This window comes from Grus americana, chromosome 6 (genome assembly GCF_028858705.1).
Source record: "Grus americana isolate bGruAme1 chromosome 6, bGruAme1.mat, whole genome shotgun sequence".
Taxonomy (NCBI): Eukaryota; Metazoa; Chordata; class Aves; order Gruiformes; family Gruidae; genus Grus; species Grus americana.
In genome coordinates, this window is record NC_072857.1 from 2,090,227 (window position 1) to 2,114,946 (window position 24,720).

Consider the following 24,720-nt stretch of genomic DNA (forward strand, 5'->3'; position numbering starts at 1 on the left):
TGCTGTCCTTTTAGTAATTTAAATATGGTCTTCATATTTTTCAAAGTCTTCTGCGAAGAGCTTGGCACAAGCCCAATATAATTCATTTCCAAATTGTTGCTCCTGCTGATTTGCGGGGAATAATTTGCAGTCCTGGATGTCGGGTAAGATGCCTAGGTTATCGCGGGCGAGAGGAGTTGGAGTTACGAGGAGTGCTGCTGCCAGGAATTTCTGATTTCTGTAGCCCAGGTAGGAAGATACAAGTTCTTGCTCTTGCTTTGAATTTACGCCTGTAGGTGTTGAGCTTGCAGGATGCAAAGCGAGCATTCAACAATTACAAAGCATTTGTTAACTTCTGAAATGAAATGTTTCCCGTACCATTAAGCCACAAAAGGGGGATTTCAGTTATCATTTCTGGGCAGGATTCACAGCGCTTTGTGGCTGCATGAACTGAACTGCAAAAACCCCCAGACAAACAAAAAAAAACCCAAAACCCCACCAGCCTCCCAAACTGCTCCTTTCTAACCGTGTGCGTGTTGCCACGGGAGAAGCACTTTGGCCTTTGCCAAGCCGGGCTCTGGATTCCCCACGCAGAGCTCCCACAGCTGAGGAACACGGACACCACGGCCGTCGCCTTTCTCCGCTGACTCGGTTCCTTCCCCTGCAGATCTCATGGGGATCCTGACGACAAGGATTTTGCTTTTTTAGTGCCTCTCAATAAATGCGCGCAAATGATCAACACGTGCAGCTAACTGCGTATACGAGTAGGGTGGATTTTTACCTTCCGTACGAAAAATGGTGCATAAGGTCTAGTTGTATGTAACAACTTCATGTATTAAGGATTCATATTCTATAATAGACAGGGTATTTTTAATGAGAAATCTTGGAAACAATGGGAACTGTAAGAGACAGTGGGAGCAAAACAGGTTTGGGGGTTTGTTTTTTGGGGTTTTTTTTTTTGTTTTTTTTCTTCTCTCATCTTCACACTCTGTTGTCTTCCCATACTTACTGGGCAAACCTACAGATTAAAAACAAGCAAACAAAAAAATCCTCTGGTTGGATAAAGACATTTTTAAAAGGTGCATTGACAAACAAACATCGGCGCTGTGCTCTCTTTGAAATGTGTCCTTTGATGGGGAGATGTGTTACAAAAACGTTGTCTGTGATTAATTAGCATTCTTTGGACATGCAATAAAAATTACTTTTTCAATTCCACGTTTAGGCCTCCAGTGACACGTGTTCCTGTGTACATCTCTTTCTCAGTCCCAACCTCGTTGTCTTCATGCCGAGGGCTCCTCGCAGCCTGTCCCTGCGTTGTCTGTCGTCTCTCGTTCGTGGCTGGGAGTCCCACTCCTAATGAGATGTCCAGTGCTCTGCCCATTTGCCCAGTTAATAATGCTAGCACCATATTTTAGACAGCTGACATCTGTATCAACGGCTGCCAGAAGCTCCCAACCTCCTAAAGCTTCACTTGCAAAAACCTGCAACGTTTAAGCCACCGATGAATGGGAACTGAGGAATAAGCTTTTGGGTTGTACTCCTCCGTATGCACGTCCAAGCATTTGGCTTTTGTTTTTCTATTTACACCAATACCAACCATTGTCATCTTTTGAGTAAAACCCATCAAAATTGCTTATTGATTTCTTTTCGCCACCTTAGAGTGTCTGCACGGAGCGCGTTGGTGCTGTGCTGACACAGCTTCATAAAAATATTTGTCCTGAGAGTAAAAGATGGGAATTACAGCACGCACTTTTAGAAGAAGAAAATTACATGCTATCAGACCACAAATACACACCTAATTTACCGTTAAACCTCTGCATTTGAAGCTCATAAAAGCAAGGGGCTGGAATGCAGCGCTTGTTTTGCCTGGTTTGTTTAGCTCATGGCGATGTGATAAGCTGATGTGCTCAGATCTAGAAACACCCACTGGGCAATGTGGTAGGGAGCTGTAATGTACGGTGGCACTGCTGAGCTTTGGGGTTATGTAAATTAAAACCAGATTTATTTATTTTTTAACTATAAGCTCTTGGCTTTTATTGCAGATTAACTCATAAAAAAGTAATTGGGAAAGGCAGCCAGGTTTGCTAATGCAAACAACCCTGTTTCTGCTGTTTTGGCAATACAAAATCGTGAGAAATCTGATAAAAACAGTACTTGAGAGGCGTACTTTTCCCAGTAGCCTGCAGGCCCATCCCTTGTCATGCTGTACTGGGGAAAATGGGGAAGAGGAGGTTATTCCCACTGGGCTGTGCTTGGCGTTTCTGCAGGGAGGGGTCACTGCCTCATTTTTACCCTGGAAGCCGAGGTAAGAGCACATTGCTGTGTCGGAATCACAGCTTTTCCCCCGAGATTTTCCATGTTTAGCTATCTACTCTGGATCAGGGGGGGGTTTGTTGTGGGTTTTGTGGTGGTTTGTTCTCAGTTGGTTGGTTTGGGTTTTTGGTTTGGGGTTTTGGGGGTTTTGGGGTTTTTTTTTTTCTGGTTTTGAGGTTGAGGTGGGTTGGTTGGTTGGTTGTTTCTTTGTTTTTAAATCCCAACTTGCTGTGCCATGGACAGTGCACACGGAAACTAGCAGAAGAAAAGGTCCCATGAGGTCTTCTGCATGATGACTTTATAGATTTCTAATTAAATACAGAAATCCGTGCTCCTACTGTCCTGGGTTATATCATGGCCTTGAAGGCTCAGAGTAATGTGGTGGGTCAAATTCAGTAATTTATTGCTTTGGGCACCAACTAGTCCCTTCGATAAAAGGTTATTCGATTGGGAAATCATGAGCCCTGTTGCTAAGTGCTTTCCAGCTGGGCGTGTTTGTACGTTTTTAGGGCAGCCTGCAGCATTTCCAGCATCTCCTGGGAGTGTGGGGTAGGGTTCTCTTCTCTGTGTCCTGGACTGGGAGAACTGGGCAGACTGGGGGGAATCTCGGAGCTGGCTCATCCTTTGCTTTCGTCTTCTTGGAGCCCCAAACGCAGTATGCTTGATGTGCAAATCTCTCTGCTTTCTCCCCAGCCGTCACAGAGCACAGAGAAAATCTTGAAGGTCCTCTAAAGATGGAATTTTTTTGAGTGATGAAAACACTAATAAACACTCCTACATGCTTGCAGTATTCGGGCTCGGTTGTTCTAAATAATTATAATTGCTTTAATTCGTCATATTTTGTGCTGGCTTCTTCATTAAATCATGAGCTTCATGAAAGCTCCAGCTACTGAGTCGATCTGGTAGAAATAGTAAGATAGTATTTAGCTGTTTGCACAAAATTATGCAGCAATTATGACGAAACAAATTCATTCCAGATTCTGCTGATTGCCATGGTAACCCACATTCAAAATAGCCGTATAAGGCCACTTAGCATAAGAAAAACAGGTTTTTTCCCTTATTAACTGATGCATACTATAGATTTTGATAAAGAAATCCCTAAAATGGAGGCGCTTCCCTTTTTAATTGCAGTCGTAACACTGTGAATCCTCCTAGGAAGAAGTGAAGAGTGATCTTGCTAGGAGTCTCTCTCTCGCAGAACAGCTAACCTTTTGCTTTGCATAACACATGCTATATATTTTTGACTTTTCTGACTAACGGCAATTAGTAAGGGAGGACAAGTGGCTGTTACAGGCAGAATTCCCAGGTTAGCAAGGCAGCCTATTTTTAGGTGCTTCTTGAAGGCACAGCTATTAAGTTCTACACAGTGCTTCCTGTAGCTCCAGTTTATAGCTCTGGACTCAGTGAAACTTGAGCTGGATGATCGATTGGGCTAAAAGGATCTCATGCAGATGTAATCTGCGAGGTTTTGACAACTCAAGAATTTAGGAATTGAGTATTGCCTCCCTAAAATAAAGCTGACTTCAGTTGCTATGGTTGGGATTCACTTTATGCCTGTCCGTATCGTGTTCCTTTGTTTTAAAGTGGTTTGCAGCTGTGATTTTTTGAAGGCAGTTTTGCCCAGCTGTGTTGGCCAGAAGCTTTTGAATTAAAGCTGAGATTTTTTTAGGTGGGTTTTTTTTTTTTTTTTTTTATTCTTTCTCCAGAAACAGAAGGGTTAAGGAAATAATTTGATGTCATAGCAGGTAAAACTGAAAGACTTTCTCATCCTGTAAATCATGGGTGATCGCCCTCACTCATCATTGGTGTAAAAAGATGAGCTTTCTGCTGTGAGTCACACCCCAGTGCAGCTGCAGAGGAAGGTACCAGGGCATCCTGTTAATGTCTTGAGGGCTTTTTGATTAAAAGCATGAGCTTGCCCTATACAGACCCAAGAGCGAATGATGTTATCTGCAGGAGAGCTGTGGTGGTGGGCGCAGCTCTGATGCAAAAGGCTGTGGCAGAGGCTTTGGGGATGCCACCGCAGAAGGTGATGTAGAAAACTGTTTCCTTGCCCCACGGTGAGTCCCAGGTTCCCGTGGTGGGAGAGGCTGGTAGCACTGAACCTGTAAATAAACATGTTTTCATGCTGCAAAGCAACTAGAGTCTCCCCTGGCAAAAACCCCAGCTGTAACAGATGTGGCTCTTCACGAAAGTGTGGAAGCGATAGGAGCGTTAGGGCTGGGGGACGTGCTGTGAGGTAGAGGAGGGGGCACGGGGGAGGCCTGGGAGGCAGGCTGCCGGGAGCCGGGCTCGGGCAGAGCAGTAAACCTCAGCCCCGGGAGGAAAGGAGCCTGAATGCTGCAGAATTACTCGGTGCTTTGAAATAGATGGTGAAAAACTTAATGGTTCTAGCAGGAAGAGAATGGGAAGGATTTGATTTCCCTGATGACTACAGAAGATGAATTTAGTGGGTGCATACTTGTGTATTTTTATTTATCTGTTTGTTTGTGATCAGTGAAGCGTAACAGGAACACATTCTTTCTTTCATGCCCTCCAATTACTGTACTTGCCAGTGCATTGAGGAGCCGTACAGGGGGTGGGCTTAGGCACAGTTCTCTTTGAGGCACTGGATGCAAACGCTCAGTGAGGTTGCGATGTAGTTGTAAGAATACAGTCTGTGAAGCCTTGGAAAGCTGACTTTTGCATCACTAAGACATGATGCAGAACTGAAACTCAAGTTCAGGGTATTTGACTCTGCCTGAACCACTGGTGTGGAAACTGGTTTGTCTGTACTTCCTAACTTAACTGAAACCACATGGCGCTCTTCTTATGAAGAGATTCTTGAAATACTTTCCTCCCTTGGATTTGCTTAATGAAGGATATGGGGCAAGCATAAAGCTGTTTTTCCCACGATACACTTAGCGTGGTGCCATTTCCTCATTCTATAAGGTTATTTTAAGTGATTTGTATTGCTTTGTAATAGCAGAAGCAAGTTAGCAATTTAGTGTTCTCGCAAAGACTGCAGCTTTTCATTTTTTGGGTTACTGGACCAAATCCAGGCTCGGCTGGTAAGCATGTTTGTCTTGCTCACGTGTATATTCAGTGGCCTATCCAAAATGCTGAAAATCAGATTCCAGGTCTCTAGAGCTGGTAACTCCTGGACCTACCATCAGGTGTTGGACTTCAAGTCTCAGCAGAGACCAAAGACAGCCCATCTGAAACGGGAAGACGGCACAGTACACATAAAGTATACCTGTCCCACGGATGGCCATAAGGTGCTTATTCCATTCATTAAATGTATTTAAGGGGCTTGTGAATGGGTTCCCTGTACTGTAAATTACCTGTGAAGATCATACTGGCATCTGACAATATTTTTAGGCTGCTTGCTATTTGTTTCCGGTTGACAAACTATGCCTATAAGTCTTGCTACAACAAAAGCTTTTTCCTGGAAATAGCTTCTCAATTTCTTAATATTGCTGGTTAAGTCTGCACTATGGATGTTAGCAAGATGGAAGAAAGTTCTGGGAGCTAATGTCTGTTAATGCTCAGAGGGGAGAGGGAAAAAACTGTCTGCAGGTAGGAGTATTCTCATTACCCTGCATCACCACTCATTTAAGATAAAGGCATTCAAATGTCTGTTTTACAACCTGCATAGAATTAAAGACATTTGGTATTTTAAGAAAATGTTCTCATGAATGTATCAGACCCATCAAGCTTCACCTGTTGAGCTAGATAGTCACAGTTCAGAGCGTAACTGAGCCCGCTGCTATTCCTTTGTCACCTATACCCTTACCCCCTACTTTCCCACCTCCAAGTCTTAGGTGGGTTCTTCAAAAGATGAATAAAACTGAATTAGCTGCATGAAGAAGAATTCAGGGCTTTCAAATTCAGTGGGGAGAGCGAGCGCACACGTGTGTGGGAAGGAATGAGTCCACTGACAAAAGAAGCTATTAAATCTTTAGTGCTTGCTTCCTGGTAAAAGTATTAAAGACATTTAATAAAAAGTCTTCCCCCCCCCCCCCCATGACTAAGTCTGTAAGGCTGCTATACTGAACTCGGGTTAAATTCCTCAGCTATAAGATGCTGCACGCTAACACCTGTTTGAAGGACCGTTCCCTGTTCTGGAGTCGGTGGTGTTTGGCTATATTGCTGTTGTTGTCTATACCTGCACAGAATTTCCTTGTAACACATTTTTAACTTTGCTGCTTCCTGTACATCTGCAAAGCAATTATGTCTTATTACCTTCAGAAAGTCACAGCAGTGCCTCCCCCGTGCAGTGAGAAGATGCATAAACGATACAGCCTCAAGCGGTGAAGCAAGGCTGGTGTGCGTCTTCCCGGGACAGGGGTGTATCCAGGCAGCTAGCACAACTGGAAGCAGTGGCAAGGTATTTTGAGGAGTAGCTGGAGGAGGATTTATGAAGATCCAACTGTGTTGGAATACCGACACAGAAGTACGGGGAGCATCACATGCAAAGGCGGCTGAAGAAGCAGGGAAATGCTGATTCAGCGTTCTCTCATGATATATTTGTTGCTTTTGTGCTCAAAGCCATGCAGTTCTTCAGCCTTTGTGTCAATCAATTCACCTCTCTGATTAATCACCGGAGTAAGCAGTGGGCTCTTCTGCATCTCTCCATTAGGCAGGATTAGTGCTATTTAGTTAATTTTCATGTGGACTTTCCCTACCTCATTTTCTTGTAATGCATACTATGCCGTGTCTTCGAATTTCAGTTACTCTGCAATTATTTAGTGATTTCTGCTTTGTGTTTTTTGGTCGGGGATGATAGCTGCATCCTTCCCTATCACTTCCCCCTGTATCCATTATTTCTGCAGTGCCCTTCTTCCATCCCACCTGGATCTGGGCTGGAACCCCTCAGCTGAGTTATGATCCAGGCTGAGTGGGAAGCAAGAGGAGTTCAGTTGTGTTGGGGAGAGATGCTGTATCGTTGACAAGAGGGGGAAGCAATGTGTGGAGTGGTGGAACTGGGGTGAGCATGGAGGTCCCTTCACCTGGACTGCCCACCTCCACGTGTGATGTGCAAGATCAAGTCAAGAGCTGATAGGAGTTGATGGAGAGGAGTCATAACTAAAGACTCCGAATCTTCCAGTGGAACAGAGTTTTCTGAGAAAGACAATCAGTCTGAAATGGATGATCAGAAAGACCAGTGGGCTTTGCTGGATGCAAGACAGCTTAGCTTTTGGGTGGGTTACTCCTGAGACAGGTACTTGATACTTTTAGGCCACGACTAGAATTGTAGTGGTCGCTGTAGCCTGTATTGCGTCATGGTCCCAGATGTCCAGATTAAAAGTGGTCGGAGAGAGCAACAGCTGGTGCGCCCAAGAAGCGATGCAGCTAGGGAGGAAGGGACAGGGAGACTGATGATGTCTGGGTGGATTTCGTTTTGATGTGACATTTCCCTGAGGATAGGAAACACAGCTAGGACCAGGAACTGGGAAGCACTTCCTCATCCTGTGGAATAGCCACAGTCCGAGAGCTTCCTCAGGAAGACTACTCTGTGGCTTGGGACTTGGTGCTGCCATGTCCCTTGCTGGGGCTCCTGGTTTGCTCCAAGCCTGGGAACTCCGAAAGCTCAGCAGGTCAGGCGCCGGGTGTTGAACCACACCATGTCTACCCTGGGCGGGCCTCAGGTCTGGGACCTCTGCCTGTGTGAAACCAGAGACCTTGGGAGTCCAGACCTGCATCCAGTAAAACTGGTGGGCTTTTCAGTTTCTTGGTAAAAACTTCTCGTTACAATCTTGAAATCCTCCTGTTTGTTGGGCAGCCGCTGTCACACTACCTGTCCGGACGGAGGACTAATTGAAAGTGATCTTGGCAGGTTATGACTGTGGGCAGAAAATAAAATGCTGATCGGCTGCAAAAATACAGTCTGACAGAGAGTAATCTTAAGCATACATTGAACAGATGGATGGTGAGAAAAACAAGGCCAGAAGTCGTCTCACAAAGGTGAACATAAAACATGCCTTATGTTTCTCAGAAATATGTCTTTTGTTAAAGCACAAAAGTGTCATTTTAATGCTCCAAATCTTGTCTCTTTATTCAAATAATTAGAAAAACAGAGGAAGTTTCGGTGGCATTTTTGCTAGTGAACCACCTGTGTTATATTAACTCTCTCCAGTAACCTTTGCTCAGGGTACCTTAAAATGAATGAAGGCAACTGTTCCCAAAAATCAGAGGATACAAGTCTCTGAACGGAGTTCCCTAATGGTAGCTGTCATTGGCATTTTAACGGTGAGGATGATTAACCTCTGGAGCAAAGGGAAGCTGTGGACTGTCCTGTCCTTGATGTCTTCAAATTGAGACCAAATGCCTTCCTGGGAACTTCTGTTCACCTAGTATCAATTATTTTTCCTAGCACAGATTCTAGGTCTCAGTTAAGGGGCGTGGTGGGTGGGTGAAATTCTTTGGTCTACACCTTAGAGAAGGTCAAACTCAAGCACTGTCCTTTCTGAACATAAACTCTGAACTTCTGAGCAAGTCCTCTCATGCTTCCTGGATGAAGCAGCTGTTGGGTATGGCAGCGTACCCCTATGGCTTGTAATGTGGCCGTGTTTCCAGATTCATGCTCCAGATGTGAAGGAGCTGCGCTCATTGATGCAGTTCCAAGGAGAATTTGAATGCTAAAATAGTAAAACAAAAGTGTGACTTTCCCCCCCCCCCGCCCCCGATTATTTCCGTGGCCACCCAATTCTCCTCCAGTCAAGGTCAACAGTAGTGACTTCAGAGTATCCAGCTAGGTTTGGAAAGCCATCCTAAAACCACAGGTTTCCAAGGGCCAAATTTCTGACTCCACAAGTCGTGTTGGAGATGAATGAAAGCTCCTCGTGCTTACGCTCCATCTGCAGAACACTGCTCAGTAATCTTATTCTGCTGTTTTTATAGCCAAGAGGTGGCAGCAATATTCACTACTAAGACATTTGACATGTTTTACTGTAGTATAATGTTTAATAGCAGAAATGAGGGTTCAAGTCATAATTTTATTTCTAGTCTGAACTGGAATAAAACCAATTTTTCACCAACGTGTCTGACAATAATACTTAGAAGTTTCTGGTCTAGACCTCAAATGTTGGGTTATCTTTGGCTGCAAAGGGGTCACTGTTGTAGAAAGTAATAACTATCATATTTTAATAGAGTGAATATGAGTCTAATCTAGTATTCTGTCCATCACAGCAGCTAATGGCAGATATTTTTGGAGAATAAAATGCAGTGGAAAACAGGTATAGAATAAGCTGTCAACAATATTAGGTCTCTTCCTAAGCCTGTCCCTGCCAAGGGATGAAGGCTGAAAGCAAAGCCTGACTATATCCCTTCAAATTTTGCTAAGCAGACCGTGTAGAGTTACAGTAGTTGTAGTATTCAAATAAATGCCCAATCTTTTTTTTTTTTTTAAGAATAAACTTTACAAGTTTTTGGTTCCATCATTTATTTTAATAGAGTCTGGAATTTTTCTACACTTTGGATGAATGTGTCCTTTTATGAATTTTGATTTTTATCACCTTTTAATTCTGTGCTCCCTCATCTGGATATTGAATTAAATTCTGAGAACATGGGGTTCTGATCTGCTTCTCCGTTGCTCATAATGATTATAGGCAGGGATGGCAGAGCTGCCATTATTTATTATTCTCAACACTTCCAATTATAATATTCCGTTTTCTGCTTGTAACTCTGTCAAATGTAGCTGTTCAAGCTGAATTTTTCCATGCTTGCTCTCAAATGACTTCATTTCATGTGAGAATGTTGCTGTTGTAATGGACACCTTTTTTTCGACCCTAAATATTGATCCTTCTTAATTTATTCCTACTTTTTTTGTTTCCCATCTCATTGGCAGATTTAGATCTAGGACAGAAGTATCCTCTCAGCAGTCTGTTTAGGGTTTGGGGTTTTTTAAAGTAGTCTCTGTAAGGATGTTGTCAAAGGCTGGAATAAACTCATAGTTCTGTTCTTTGTTTATGCATGACTGCAGGGTTTGAGAGATGAGGGAAAACATGTGTCTAAACTGCATGAGAGAGTCAGAGGAAAAATATTAGTATAAGTATTCAGAGCATCAGGAATTACCTGATCTGATCAAGCTTCTGAACTATGCCCGAGCTTTCACAGAATTACATCCTAACATCATGTGCATCGGTGCATCATTTCACACTGGGAATTTTAAAGGTTTACCAGTGGGTTCAATCATCTTTGCCTAAAAGCTGAGAAACAGATTCTATTCTAGCCTATTTTAGTAGCTCCTCATGCATCAAATGCCTTTTACACATCGGGCTTTTCATGCCTGTAACATGAAGATGGGCTCTGCTGCTGCAAGGATTTTTATAATTATGATTGTTCTCTTTCATAAAGGAAAGGCAGAAGGTATTTTTAGTCGTTTCTAACTGCCTCAGATTTGTAAAAGGACTCATACAGTGCTGCTGGCATGTGGAGTATTTTGAGATGCTGGATGAATTAAGTGAGAATTGCAGGTGTTTATCACCCTGAGCGGAGCACAGATGACTCACTTCATCCCAGATTCCCACCTGACTTTGCTAGAGGATGGCGGTGCCCGGGGATCCCAAGTCACCGCTGTAGCTGGATCCGCTGGTGCAGATCCCACCTGGCATGAGGTCTTCCTGCAGCGAGGGTAGACTGTGGAAAGAAGAGGGATGATGTTTTGGCTGCTCTGTGTCATTTTGAGCCATCCTACCTAGCACAATGTTGCTTGACTGAGGCCCTTAGTCCTCCTCCTGGAAATGGTGCCATTTGTGTCCTTCGAGGAGGAGACTCACAGTAAGAATTACCAATGGAAGGGAGTGAACCTTTCAAACAGAGACACATTAAAAATAGATTTTAGGATAACGGTGGTAAGCAGTCATCATTTTCAGGATTTTTTACACAGATTTTGTGTTCTGCTTCTGATGGTGTGAATGTCACAAACTCCTCATTTCATCAGGTAGATAAGAAAAGGTGTCACAGAGACTTTACAGGCAAGAACTCAACTTACTTAAATATGCAGAGCCAAATCCTTAAATTTTTATTTTTCTCAACTCTGTTCTCAACTATCCTGACTGCATATTTAAAGATATCAGGTTGGATAAGTGGTTCCTCATTCATTGATCTGTTGTTTCTGGATCAGTTTCTCCACTTGGACGGGTGTCATGGAAATCTACTGAAACGAGCTGAAGAGGTTCCTATAGTCCCTTGCCATGAAATTTGAAGTGCTGTGTTGCAGTATACGGTAAATGGATTATAAAGCATATGAAAATGCAAGAAAATCAACAGGCTAATCAAGCCATCCCTGTCAAATCCCAAGTAGAAGCAGCAAGCTATAGATAAATTTGTGTCACGTTTGCCTAGTTTTATTTATTTATTTATTTCTTCCTTTAACATCCTAACAAGAACAACAAATTCTTCTTAGCACTTCAAAACTCTTTGTCTGACTTCTTTTAAGACGCCCTTTGTCCTAGTCTAAGTTACCCTAAATAGAAAATAGAAATTGTAGTATTACTCGTTTATCTAAAAAAAAAAAGAAAGTCTCCAGTGAGATCGTGTTTTTTACAGAAGCTGGCATTTCATTGTAGCTAGCAGGGTCATCTTTGTCCAGCTCCAACTGCTCAGTCAAGGCTTTGTTTTCTCTACAGATCTATTAGTTGGTAGTTGTAATTTATCAGAAATATATTGCAAGTAAGCTTTTTATGAATGTTTACTGATAAAACTACAAATATTTGAATGTATCTGGGAAGTTAACGCTGACCAGGAGCTTTCCGGGCTGTATATCTTTTATGAGATTGGAAAATCTTCCTGCTTATTGCTCCGTAGCCTCTGTGACATCCTCCATCTCACAAGTTTGGGATTTTGATGAGCTCCCTTAGAATAACAGCGTATTACTGCCACCAGCTAATACACTCTTTTGTTGTAATGGGTATCAGATGATGCTGAAGCTCTGGAGATGACCCATATGCAGAGTGTGTAACATTAAACAAACAGCTGTGGTTGGGTGTGATGTACCTGGCATCCATATGCTTGCAGTGCTCCTTCTCCCCGTTACAGGCTCCCCGTGACTTTGCTTTTTTCAGCCCCAGATTGTTGTCTCACCCCGAGATTGTTGCTCTCGTGCGTGTGTCTGTGCGTGTTTCTGTATTGATGAGGCTTTCCAGAATGCACTGCAGACCTTCACTACTTGGGTGAAATAGCAGCAGCTTCCCATAAACTTTGTAATTGGCTTTGATTGATAGTTTCCCATCATTTCATCAGTTGCAGTCCAAAGTGGTACATAGCGACACTCAGCATCCACACTTGGGGCAGTTAGGGAGATTGACTAACATTTGTAAGAAAAGAAGAGGAGCTTAAAATAAGAAATAAAACAAATGCGTAATCCTTTGGCCCAGATGGTTTTTGGCATGGCATGTATCTTCTCTATAAACAGAACTCCCCTATCTTCCTTCCAACAAAGAAATAGGACACAGTTCCAGCCATAAAACCATGCTGTCTCTTCAGGTTGGTACCTGTAGCGTGACTCGGTATTTTGGACCTTCAGCCGGTAGCAGTCCGGCGGGTGCTGAGAGCTGCTGATCGATGGGAGTTTTGCTGGAGGGAGATCTTGGTGTGTTCAGCGTCTGTGAACATCACCATGACCGCTCAGCTACCCACGTATCAGTGTAGGTACTTCATTTCAAGTTCCAAGCCTTTAAAAAGGAGACCCATGTTAATACAGTGCTATGGCTACAGGCTATGTCTTGCAACATTTTGCAGGTAATTTCGGATTTGCTTCGCTCAATACTGTGCACCAGTGGAAGCCACAATTAGAGTTGGCTTGAGTTATTAAAACCTCAGAGCACATTCATGTCTGCCTCAGGAGGTGGAGATAATCTACTCTTCTTTATCAAAAACACTCTGGAAGGCCGTAGCTGTGGTTCCGAGTTCCCCACTGCTCAGCTTCTTGCAAATCTCCATAGCGCCTGCAGGAAAGAGAAATTTCACGATGAGTTAAATATAGAGGATACCTACAAATGTAGCCCAGTTACCTCTCTCATTGTAGGTGCTTTAAACCAAGAGAAGTGACAATGAAGTCTTCACACTCTCTGTAATTATAGCAGCCTTTATATAACAGTGTCAGATAAATGTGTTTTAGAATAGGTGGCACCTCACTTCCTCCAGAAGAACTGTCAAATTAGACCCTACCAGACTAATTTATTACTTGAAATTCAAAGAATTAGAGCATGGCATCCAGTAGTCTTTAAATGCGCAGAATCCTCTGTGCCACAACATATCCCAAACAGCACAATACTTCTTTCTTTTGAAATATAAATATTTGCTCATCTGATGGCTTTGAGGACTGCCAAATACCACGAATGTCATCCGGTTCTTACTGCTCGTGAGATGGTGGAAAACAGGGTTAGTGAGGTTCTCAAGAGGTTAGTTTATTCGCACCTCCACCCTGAGGCATAAGTTGTTGTTACTGAACCAGATGCTTATCTAATCTATATTATAAAACAGAGGAGGAGAGAGAGAGAGAAAGAAATTGCTTTAGAGGGAGAAGGGGTAAGCAATTGGGCTATGCCAAATAACTTAGAAGAGTGAGGAATTGGACTCCTTCCAACAGATGGAAGCAAGTTCTGCCTTAGGTGGATTGCTGGAGAATGCTGACGGTCCTTTTCCTTTATATTAATGAAATATATACTTGGGCCATTTTGCCGATTTCAACAAGAGCAACATGATATGGGGGGGAGCAAATTTCTTCAGCAGGTCCCAGAATTCAGGCAATGGAAGATCAAAACCAATGCTTATGTTTTTGTGCTGGTTTGGCTGGGCTAGAGTTAATTTTCCCCGCAGCAGCCGGTACGGGGCTGTGTTTTGGCTTTGTGCTGAAACCAGGCTGACAGCACAGGGCTGTGTTCGTTCCTGCTGAGCAGAGCTTGCCCAGAGCCAAGGGCTGTTCTGCTCCTCACGCCCCACCAGCGAGTGGGCTGGGGGTGCACAAGGAGCTGGGGGGACACAGCCGGGACAGCTGACCCCAGTGACCCCATTCCATACCATATGACGTCATGCTCAGCGTGTAAAGCTGGGGGAAGAGGGAGGAAGGGGGGGACGTTCGGAGCGATGGCGTTTGTCTCCCCAAGTCACCGTCAGGCGTGATGGAGCCCGGCTTTCCTGGGGATGGCTGAGCACCTGCCTGCCATGGGAAGTGGGAATGAATTCCTTGGTTTGCTTTGCTTGTGCACGGCTTTTGCTTTACCTGTTAAACTGTCTTTATCTCAGCCCATGAGTTTTCTCACTTTTCCGATTCTCTCCTCCATCCCAAGTGGGGAGGAGCGAGCAAGCGGCTGCGTGGGGCTCAGCTGCCGTCCAGGGTTAAACCACAACAGTTTCATATGAAGTGTGCTGATGAAGACTGCAGGTTTTGGACTCTTCTGTGTGCTTAAAACTGCTAGAAGGAGTGGGTTTGTATCCACATGTGCTGTTAAGGTAACGACGAATGCTTTTTGTTAATATGCCCTCACCCACTGCGGGGATACTGTCTCATTGCTGGTGCTGAGAGTCCAGGATCGTAACCTTGCTGTCAGAGCAGGAAGAGGCCATAAAGAACTTCCCACCTTCTTCACTGAGCTGGTGTATGGGTTTTGTTGCTTCAGGGTTAATATTCCCGTTGATCCTTCTCCGCAGTAGCAGGAAAAAGAGGCCAGCAGTCCCGCTGCACGATTGCTGTGAGTTAGTAACAGCAAAATCCCAGGTGAAAGTGAAATTTGTTAAAGTATGAAAAAGAGAGAACTTGCTGACTTACATTCTGGCTTTGCGCACTGCAGTGCTGAGGCATTTCCTTGACTTGGCAATCTAGTTACTGCGCATTTATTCAAACAGCACTTTAGTGTGTTTATGCAAATAGTTCATTGCTACATCTTCTAAAAGAACCGTGCAAGTGCTGTCATTTGATTTTGTAATCGTTAGATTGGGCTTTAAATAAAATTTCCTATGGTTCTGTACAAAATTCATGCCCTGGGAAAAACAATATTCCCACATTTGGATAGCTCGGAAATGATTAAATATTTGATATTCCGGAATATATGGATGCATGTCTCAAAGAGACTTCCTTTGTACTTCAGAAAGGGCTGGTTCTAATAAAATAAAAAAAGAATATGAATAATCTCTAGTGGGATCAGAGTATTTGGAGGAAGCCAAGTATTTCAGAGATCTGTGGGATCTTCTGGCTTCCAGTTCCTTCTCTTCCTCCCCCTGCCCCAGCCTAACAGGGTGCAGTAAAGCATTGGCTTTAATGGTAATGCTGGCTCAAAATGTCAGGAACAGCTTAATTAGCAATGAGTCCAGTCTCTTATGTGTTGCCTAACTTCAGGAGGAATTCTTTATTTGGGATAATTCCTTGGGTTTCCTTGCGTGGTTCCCATTTCTGCTGAAGAAGAGTTTTTTGTAGGTAGTATTTGAGGGCAGGTATAGTTAATCACTGTTATTAGCTCTTGTTTTATGCAGAATTTTTATGTATTGCATTTATTTGAGGCCAGAAGAAAACGTGTTTATCTGTGTTATATCCCCAGTGACTTATCTATCAGTCGTTAGAAGTGTTAGGAGACTCAAAATGCCACGTAGCAACACTGAAACAGCAGCTATAGGTAGCACTATCTTAAGGTACATGCTTGCGGGGTCATTCTCCAACCTCAAGATTAAAACGGGAGCACAGAAAACCAGCTTCCTCCATGTAACAGGTCTGAGACCAAAGACTTTCAGCCAGTTGTGAGTATGCCATAATATGTATTTGCCTGTGAGGAGATGCTCAGTGCACAGGTGATCCGAAGCCCTTTGGGTACATGCCCAGGCACTCCTGGGTTCCCTGAACGGCCCTGTTTGCAAAGCAAGGGTTGCCATTAACGGGGAATGGAGTAATTGCGTTTCTCTTCATGGGATCACTTTCACTTTGGCTGCTGCTGAGTGTGGGAAGGGAACAAGATTGACTGGACTTTACCTGCTAACCGTTTCCCATTCTGCTCCGAGTCCAGCACGCTTTCCTGGTGAGCCTGTCCTTTTAACATCAGACTTCTTATGGAGCCTGTAAAACGTCCTGAGAAGGAAGAGGAGGCTTCTAATGACCCAGCACTAACAATTCACGGCCCTTAAGGTGATTCTGAATGATACCTTTGTTGTTAAGCCGCATGAACTCACGTTACACATCTTCAGCGATGGGACAGCCTGGTTTTTGAGAGACACATTGGGTAGGTCCTATCGAAACTGGATTTTTTTTAAACTGGTCTTTTGTTTACATCTCCTTCAAAATCTCCTGTGCCTTTGGGAACATGCGGAGTTGTCGGCTGAGACAAAGGACAACATGCGCTCCCTGCATACGATATTGCAGTACCTCCATGTGAAACGTACTTCATAGTGGTCCGGCTGACATCATCAGAGGATGACAATCCTCAGTGAGGAATATCCCGTATGCTTATACAGATTGCCACGCATCATGATTAAATCCCATTAAAAGTAGAGACGGGAGTGCTTTAAAATGCCTATTTACCAATCTTCAAAGATTAGTATCATAAATGAATGATACAAATAAAATTTATAATGCAGGAACTGATACCATTTAAAAAAAAAAAGGTATTTTAAAGGGTTAGACCTTAAAAGGACTCATTTCAGCTCATTTGCACATTACATGTTTCACTGAGTCTCTCACAGCTCTGCATGGGCATGGACACGGACTGGTGGGTTTTTGGGTGCTAGTTGCTTTCGTGTTAGCCAAGCGTAGACTAAAGCTTTACGATAGGTTCCAGAGTCTCTCTGTGGCCCGAGGCAGTGGAATTCCCTGCCTAATAATATCAGAACATCTGTATTCTCTTTTGGAAACAGGCTAGGGATGATTTTGATCTTTCAAAACCTTCAGTTAATGTGTGACCCTCCTCTATTATTGTAGTGGATTTTTTTTTTGTTGTTTGTTTGAACCACTCTTTGGGAAGCTCACCTAAAAAAGATGAAGCTTTTAACTGTCTCTCCCATTGTACTCTTTCCATTTTACCTGTGCTAAGCTATCCTCTAAGTTGAAACCAAAGAGATTTGACTTTCTGGAAACCAACAGAGATGACCACCTGTATATCCAGCGTAACACGGCGTCCCTCACCGTAAAAACATAACATGCTTTTACTGAATAATGCCCCATACTCTAGCAGTCATGTATAGAGATACCTGCATTACATATCACCGTGGAATAGGGATGGCTTGTCACTGGAATAGGGATGGCTTGTCACTGAAATCCATTTTGAGTTATTTTCCTTAGCCTGTATATCCTCCCCTTTGCAGACCTCCCTTGCTCCCTGTTTCCGAGCTCCATCCAGCCTCCTGTTCCTTCAGTATATTTTGAGAGACTGATTACTTTTCAGACAACTTCCAAAGAGCTGGACATCTTCTCTTGCTTCAGCGTGCTACCTCCGGTGGTTTGCATTGCATGGTTTTTGGATAAATTGCCTGTGCCGGTGGCCCTGGGGAGGTGTTGGGGGGTGGCAGTGCCAGACCTGCCCGCAGCCCTTCAGGCACGCGGGGAAGAAGTAACTGGAGGCTCCTCAGGGGTGATTCAGAGCCCCTGCCCTAACTAAACATCTTAAGATTGGGATTTCAGGCACCTAAGCTAAATCCTTGAAGTAGGTTGGCAACTGTCCCTTATGTTTAGATCTTTTTTCAAGTACAATCCCTATTTAATGAGCTGTGTGTATTTTTATAGCATCTTTTAGGAGCCTTTCAAGTTGAGTCATTAAATATATATTTTTAATAACCTCTGTGTCTTAAAAGGACAGTGTGAAATTTAAGTACTGGAAATCAAATAGTGATTCCCCTGACTTCTGAATTAAATTATTTCATTACAAATTGATGTGAAGTTCAGACACAATTCTTTTTTCTTCTTGTGATTTCATGGCCTTTTTTTATTTTGAGCTGACAAATGATTCTGATGTTGCACTTAGAAATTCCTTCGTGTTTTAAATGTTAATAGTCTGCTACCAACAATGTATTTATTATTTAAATTTGTAACATCACAGATCTTCAAGCTGGGGAAAAGGGACCCACTCTGTAGCACAGGCCCTAAAAATTGATCCATTAACTCCTGTATAGGGAGTTCAATGAGAATTTTAAAGACAATCTTAGAAGCTGAAATCCTCCTCCATCTGAACAGCCTTGCTGAAACCACCATGAAGTGCCCCAAAACATGCTGGCTGCGTTCTCCAGCCCCAGTGTAACTGGAGGGATAACCCCCAGGAGGAGGAGGAGCCACTCGGTCTCTGGGGCTGTTCCACACTTGGTTGAGATGGCCAGGAAAGAGCTAGCAAGCGTCAGTCACAGAAGTGGTTTCTGTCATCTGAACAACTGTTGCACCAGAGCAGTTTGAGAGAAGTGCTGTCTGGTCTGAAACAGACCACTGAAAAGCCATCGGAGATGAATATTAATTAACTACTTGTGTTTTGTTCATTGGGTTAACATTGGCAATGTGCTCGCTGCGCAGGGCTAGAGTTGAAGTTGCTGTTCCTTGGAAGATCTCATAGACTGGGGACTTGATCCTCCTGTAAAACACTTCAACAGACCTGAACTTTAACCATGAGATTCTTCTCTGTGCTGTCAGTGGGACTATGCTTCCTATATATGTAGATATATAAGCTCTTGCAAACCGGGAGGTTATATGGACAGAAGCTAAGAACACTTGGAGGGCATGGGAGAAATAGTAAATTGGGAATAAGATTTACCATTACTTTGGGGAATCTTTGATGAAATTTTTTAAGAGATTGTGAATATGGGGAGAATAATACCTTTGGCTTTGCTTCAGATGTCTGTTGGACACTTCCCAAGTGATTAGCGATAACTTTGCAGAACTAAATTAAGCTTTTGGAAGGAACAGTAGATGAAGCAAATGGAAAAGACAGATAGGAAGTGTTTGTGAACACAGAGATGTTGGATCAGATTGCATGGAAGATGAGATTTTAAATAATTGTTTTAATAAGGATAGGAAGTAACTTGTAAATTATTTCCCTGTAATTCTTTTTTATTTACTATTTTATCACATAGAGCTATTCTCTCGGGTTACACTTGCCCACTGCAAGTTCTGATGTTCTGGGAAGGAGAAACACTCAGTGCTTAAGCATACGAGCTGGGAAGTCAAGAGACATGCACGTGAAGAGCTGGCTTTGCGGTCTCCTCACTGCATGACTGACTCAGTTAGCTTTGGATGTGGTTTCTTCACAGGTGGAATGAGGTTTGCCTGTCTCGCTGGTGTACTGTGAGGTACAGCGTGTGTGTGGCTCATATGCCACAGAAACAGTGAGGTGGAACCAGAAACTTCAGTACTAGAGCTCCAGTAGGACCCATTTTAGAAATTTGTTTCTTACTTAGTTGTGAATAAGGCCCAAACTTATGTTCTTTTAATTCTTAGCGTTTGGAAGTTGATTGGTTTGTTTCCAGACCTTGGGGTGTGTTTGTCCTCAGAAACCCGCTGTTCTCTGGGATCTTGAAGAAGTGAGGCTGTGGAAAATAAAGGCAGGAAGAAATGCCCCCGTTATTTGCTTCCCCTCGCCTCCTCCTCGGACAACCTGGCAGGTGGTGGCTCCGGTCCCGGGCAGGCAGCCGCTATCCTCAGTTTACCAGGGCCGCGGCCGGGCGCCGAGAGGCGATTGCCGAAGCGGCGGCAGAGGGCAGCGGTGCTCGGGAGCGCCCCGCCTGGCGGCGGTAGCGGCGCGTCTCAGCCAATGGTGGCCCGGCGGTAGCGCGTCGCAGCCAATAGTGTCCCGGCGGCAGCGCTTCGCAGCCAATGGGGCGCGGCGGCGCGGGGAGCGGGCCGCGGCGGGCGGGAAGGCAGGCAGGCAGGCAGGCAGGCGGGGGGAGCTGCGGGGCGGCGCGGCGCCGGCAGGGGCACCTGCGGCGGCGGTGGGCGCGGGAGGCGGCGCCGCGCGGCTGGGGCGTCCGCAGCGCTGAGAGGGCAGGTTCGGCCCCGCCGCCGCACAGGCCTCCGCCGCCGCTCGGCCCCCCCCCTTCCCCTCCCCCGCGGCGCCTCGCAGCGCCGGTTCCGCACGGAGAGAGGCGCCCGGCGTCAAGCGGACCTCCATGTACGACAATTTGTACCTGCATGGATTTGAAGACTCGGAGGCGGTGAGTGCCGCCGCCGGGGCGGGGGTCCCGCGGGGGCCGGGGGTGGGGGGGTCCCGCAAACAAACCCCCGCACCCCCCAGGCTTTGTTCCTGGAGGCGGCGTGTGCCGCTCGGAGCCACCCGAAATGCTCCTCCATTATATAATTTGGGGGGGGAGCAGCAGTATTTGGGGGTCCCGGCAGAGCTTGCCGTCGGTCACCCGCGTTTGTGCTCCCGTAGCCGTGGGCAGGCGCCTCCCGGCTCCTGCTCCCGTTACGTTCATCAGCGTAGCAGGGAAAGCTGCTAATTACACAATACTCGGTGCCTGTTTGACAAAACAGCAGCAGAAGTTGCTCGGCTGCCATCTGTATCGCACGTACCCTGGCCAGCCGGTCTGCGTGGACGCGTTTGGGATGGATTAACAACGCAGCGGTGCAGGTGCTGAGGCGGTCAAAGCATCGCGGGGTGTGTGTGTGTGTGTGTGTGTGACAGTATGTGTATTGCCCAAAAGAAGCCGGGACAGGCTGGCGTTGTTCGTTGGGGAATGATCCTCCCCCCCACCCCAGTCTGCAACAGCCTTGCTGGGAAGCCGGTGACATCCCTCACAAAATGGTTCTCTCGCAGCACGGAGGCCCCCGTTACCGTGGTCAGAGCTTGACACCCAAAATAAGAATGGTTAGCGGCAGTTGTCCAAGTGGCGTTTCTTTCCAGCGGTAGCTGCTCAGGAGCCCCGTGGGGCAGAATTACTCGGGGCAAGGGAAACTGCTGGGATTGTCGTGGTGATGAACATGCTCTTCCATATTAAACAGGGATCTGTTACATAAGGCGTTGTGGCCAGCTCACAAAATACACAGATTATAACATAAAATAGAGTGTACGTCAATGCAGACGTATGTATGGTATGATGTGGTATCCCCAGGAGAACGGGCAGGATCCTGTATCGCTTCAGATGAGGCTTTTTTCCTCGCCTGACAATGAGGTGGCATCAGTCTAGGACTGGGAAGCGTAATCTGTCTACATGTTGCCTCACGTACTAGCAACTTGTTTTAGCGTCCGTTTATTTCAGAGGGAGAGGAACCACAACTGTGCAGAATTGAAATTAAATAATGCGGTACACCATGTTGAGAGGAAACCCCATGTATTTGAATCCTTCAAAACTATGTATTTGAATTCTTTCAAAACTGTGCTGCTTTGGGTCAATTTAGAAATTCCTGCCTTTTTAGTATGCATGTGTTAATTTGTGTTTTCTCTTACTGCTGCTTACAAGCTGCCATGCCAAGTGCACATGAGTGTGTTGGTTCCTTTAGGCATGTGTTTCAGGATCCAACTGGATGTTTCTGTAAACCAGGCATTTGTAAGGCAAAGCGTGAATTCTTGGGAACTGTTCTCAATCATGAATCTGTCTTGTGCTGGTATAATGTCTTTCAGCAAAGTATAAATATGGTCTAAAGAAGACAACTTAAAAGTATAGTAGCATGGCTAAGAAGGCTAACTTGTTGGGTAGTGGTTGCTGTAGAAGAAATATTTTATCTATAAAAGCCAGATTTTAAAGTTCACTAGAGAACGCAGATAAATGTCTAGTGGGATTCAAGGGTGCTTCTGAGATGCTGAACTCCATGTATTTCAGTAAAGACTCATTGTTTTCTTCCAAGAACATTATTTAGCAAAAGCAGTTTAAGCAGTTTTATTGAAAGCAGAAGGCCAGAGATCTACCTGTTACACAAACATCTGTGTTAGGATTTGTATTGTAAGAATCATGTTAGTAACAGAAGAGAGGAACTAGGTCTTTAGCTATCCACTTTGAAAGGCTGGGATGAAGAAGTAATTTCTAGGTTCCTTAATATTCTCTTAACTAGTTGGTGATAATGCTGTTTGCAGCTTTTGTAATTTTACAGTCTCTCAGTACTTGAGAATGTTTTTAATAGACTTAAATTCTAGAATCGTGGGAATATGCAAGAATCTCAGCTTTTATTAACTAAAAAATACCCCCAAACCAAACCACCAAGAGTAATCTAGATCTCATAGTCATACGGAAAAGCTAGAGGCTGTAAACCCCAAAGGCTCAGACACAAAGTAGATAAAATTCCCCAAGCGTTTGTTTGCTTTATGCTCCTGAACCACTTGCTTAAAACATTATACCTTATTATTATTTTGGATTCTGACTCATGAATTGAGAGTGCCTGCTGAGACAATATTCTGGCAAACAGGTAGCATGATGGGTCATATGAGTATTACTTTCAAGCCAAAGAGAGCCAATGTAATAGAATTAATATAGTGAAAAACAAATCAAGGGTAGAATACTGGTTCCCTGCGGTTAAGAGAAGATAACTGTGAGCGTGCGAAGATTAAAGAAAAGGCCTCTGTATTGTTCTGGGGTTTAGGACCTGGAAGGCTTAGCCCAGATGTTGCGCAGCTAGTGAACTGAAGGGTCTACGAGCTTGTATACTCTACGTGCTCTTTCATTCCCTGAAGCACAGGGAGATGCGATTGAGGGCTTGTGCTACTTGCAATGCTTCTAGCATAAAATAAACCATATCAAGATGAGTCATTCTAGTACAGTAACATCTTCCTAAAGTAGGCATTTGCCCTTATAAAATCCATGCACCAGTTTTCTGTAGTAATGGCCTAATACTCATGGCAAGAAATGACAGCTAACAAATCATTGTATTTTTTACCCCAGTTTTTGTTATTTTGCACACAGACCACATTCACTCTGCATTTTCTCTGGAGGAAATCCTGGTGCATGTCCGACGTAGCAGAAAGTTGTTGCAACCTTGTGGACTAGCAGTGTTCACTGAGAAGGTCTGTCTCAACCTCCGGCTTGGAAGGCAGCCGCTCCAGAGTGAGCCTAACTGGTGTGGCTGCTGAGCTTTCTTTAGACACTCTCCCATGCAGGACTTCAGCAGAGATGTGGTAGGAGCTACAGCTGTGCCTAGGTCTAATGGTAGGGCCAAAACAAAAATCCTCTCACCCTCTTTTCTTGGGGTTTGTCCCCACAATGTAAAGGCAATAGCTAGTGGGCTGGGATTATCACGGTGAATCTGTTCCTTATCGATGAAAGCAGAGAGAAGAGCAGTGGCTGTGATTAAGGGTTAACCTTATGTGGATCTTCACTGGACTGAAATAGATGTGTGTTGCTGAGTGCCTCTGAACTGCTTCAAGCTAACCTAGTGGTATTACACTTGGAAATCAGCTGAGTGGTACGGTGACTTCAAATATCCACACTGAGTTTTTTTCAGTAATAAAACTGTACCCATGATAAGTTCTATGTGTACATACCAGATTTTAATTTGCATTGGAGGAAAAGGTGAACAATCAATGTATGGCGCTTACAGAGTAAACATGCTCGCTTTTGGAAAGGCGCTATAAAATCACAACATTTAAAGATAGGGAAGCTGAAGTATGTACTGAATTTACATACCTAATCTCTTCTGGTAGATAATGTACAGATTAACTGATCAGAGAACACTCTAGGAGAAGTGTGCAGGTGAAATTTTCCTGTTAAAACCAGGAACAAACATGACGGTTTTTAACAGTGAACAGATACATAGATGATTTTTGTAATTGAAGCTATTATTATAGTGTGTTTGTGTGCATATATATATAAAACATAGGCAAAAATACGTATTATTATTGTACGTATATATAAAGAAATGAGTTGAGTGTGTGCATGGGTATTACAATCCATTACCAGCTGCGATGATTAATGTGAAGTAGATGATGCACTAGCTAGTGTGAGGCTTTTTGGAGGAGGAAAATTACACTCTTGAAGCTGAAAAAAAACTACCAGTGATTGTAGATGAAAAGTAGTTGCTACATTGAAGAAAAGAGGTGCAGAGATAGGGAACCAAACAACTTTTGCAGGCACAAGTGCCCTTGTAATGAACCCAGAAGGTGCAGGTTTTCAGGTGATGGAAGGTACCTGACCATGGAGAGAAACATCTTCCTAATGAAGATTTTTGCCTTTTTTGTTGCCCTGCCCTGTGACTTTGGGATTTTGGGGGGCTTTTTTTAGTGCTTTGGGTAGTTCTGAACAGGGTTGTCCTTTTGGGAGTGAAAGCTTGTTTGCCTTGTAGGGAAGTATGTCTTGCATTGTTGATAACAAGAGGACATAAAAAGAGGACATAAAAAAACATTAGCACAGGGGGCTTAAGACAGTGAGGTTCATTGGGTAAGCAAGTAATACTGTTTTACCTTCACAGTTGTGAGCTAATAGGTGTGTGTCTGTCTATTCATGGCAGGGAAGGATCTGAATGCTGCTCTGTATGTCAGTCCAGAATTTCCCAGTGCTCTGTGGTTTCATTAAAGACTCCATCTTTTTCAGAAACAAACTTCAATGAAACCTTCCCATAAGAAA

The 24,720-nt window shown here is 44.2% G+C and overlaps 1 protein-coding gene across 6 annotated transcripts in view; it reads left to right on the plus strand.

The window, feature by feature from the left end:
• CACNB4 (calcium voltage-gated channel auxiliary subunit beta 4) overlaps window positions 1-24,720 on the plus strand; it is a 113,211-nt gene that overhangs the window by 22,469 nt on the left and 66,022 nt on the right. Inside the window, exon 1 of one of the 6 annotated variants that reach the window (XM_054830287.1) lies at window positions 20,118-20,385. The exons of the other annotated variants lie outside the window; for them this stretch is intronic. Within the exon in view, the coding sequence (XP_054686262.1) occupies window positions 20,341-20,385 (45 nt within the window). The 5' untranslated portion in view covers window positions 20,118-20,340. Of the gene's footprint in view, window positions 1-20,117; window positions 20,386-24,720 lie in introns of those variants that run through there. 6 annotated transcript variants of the gene reach the window in all.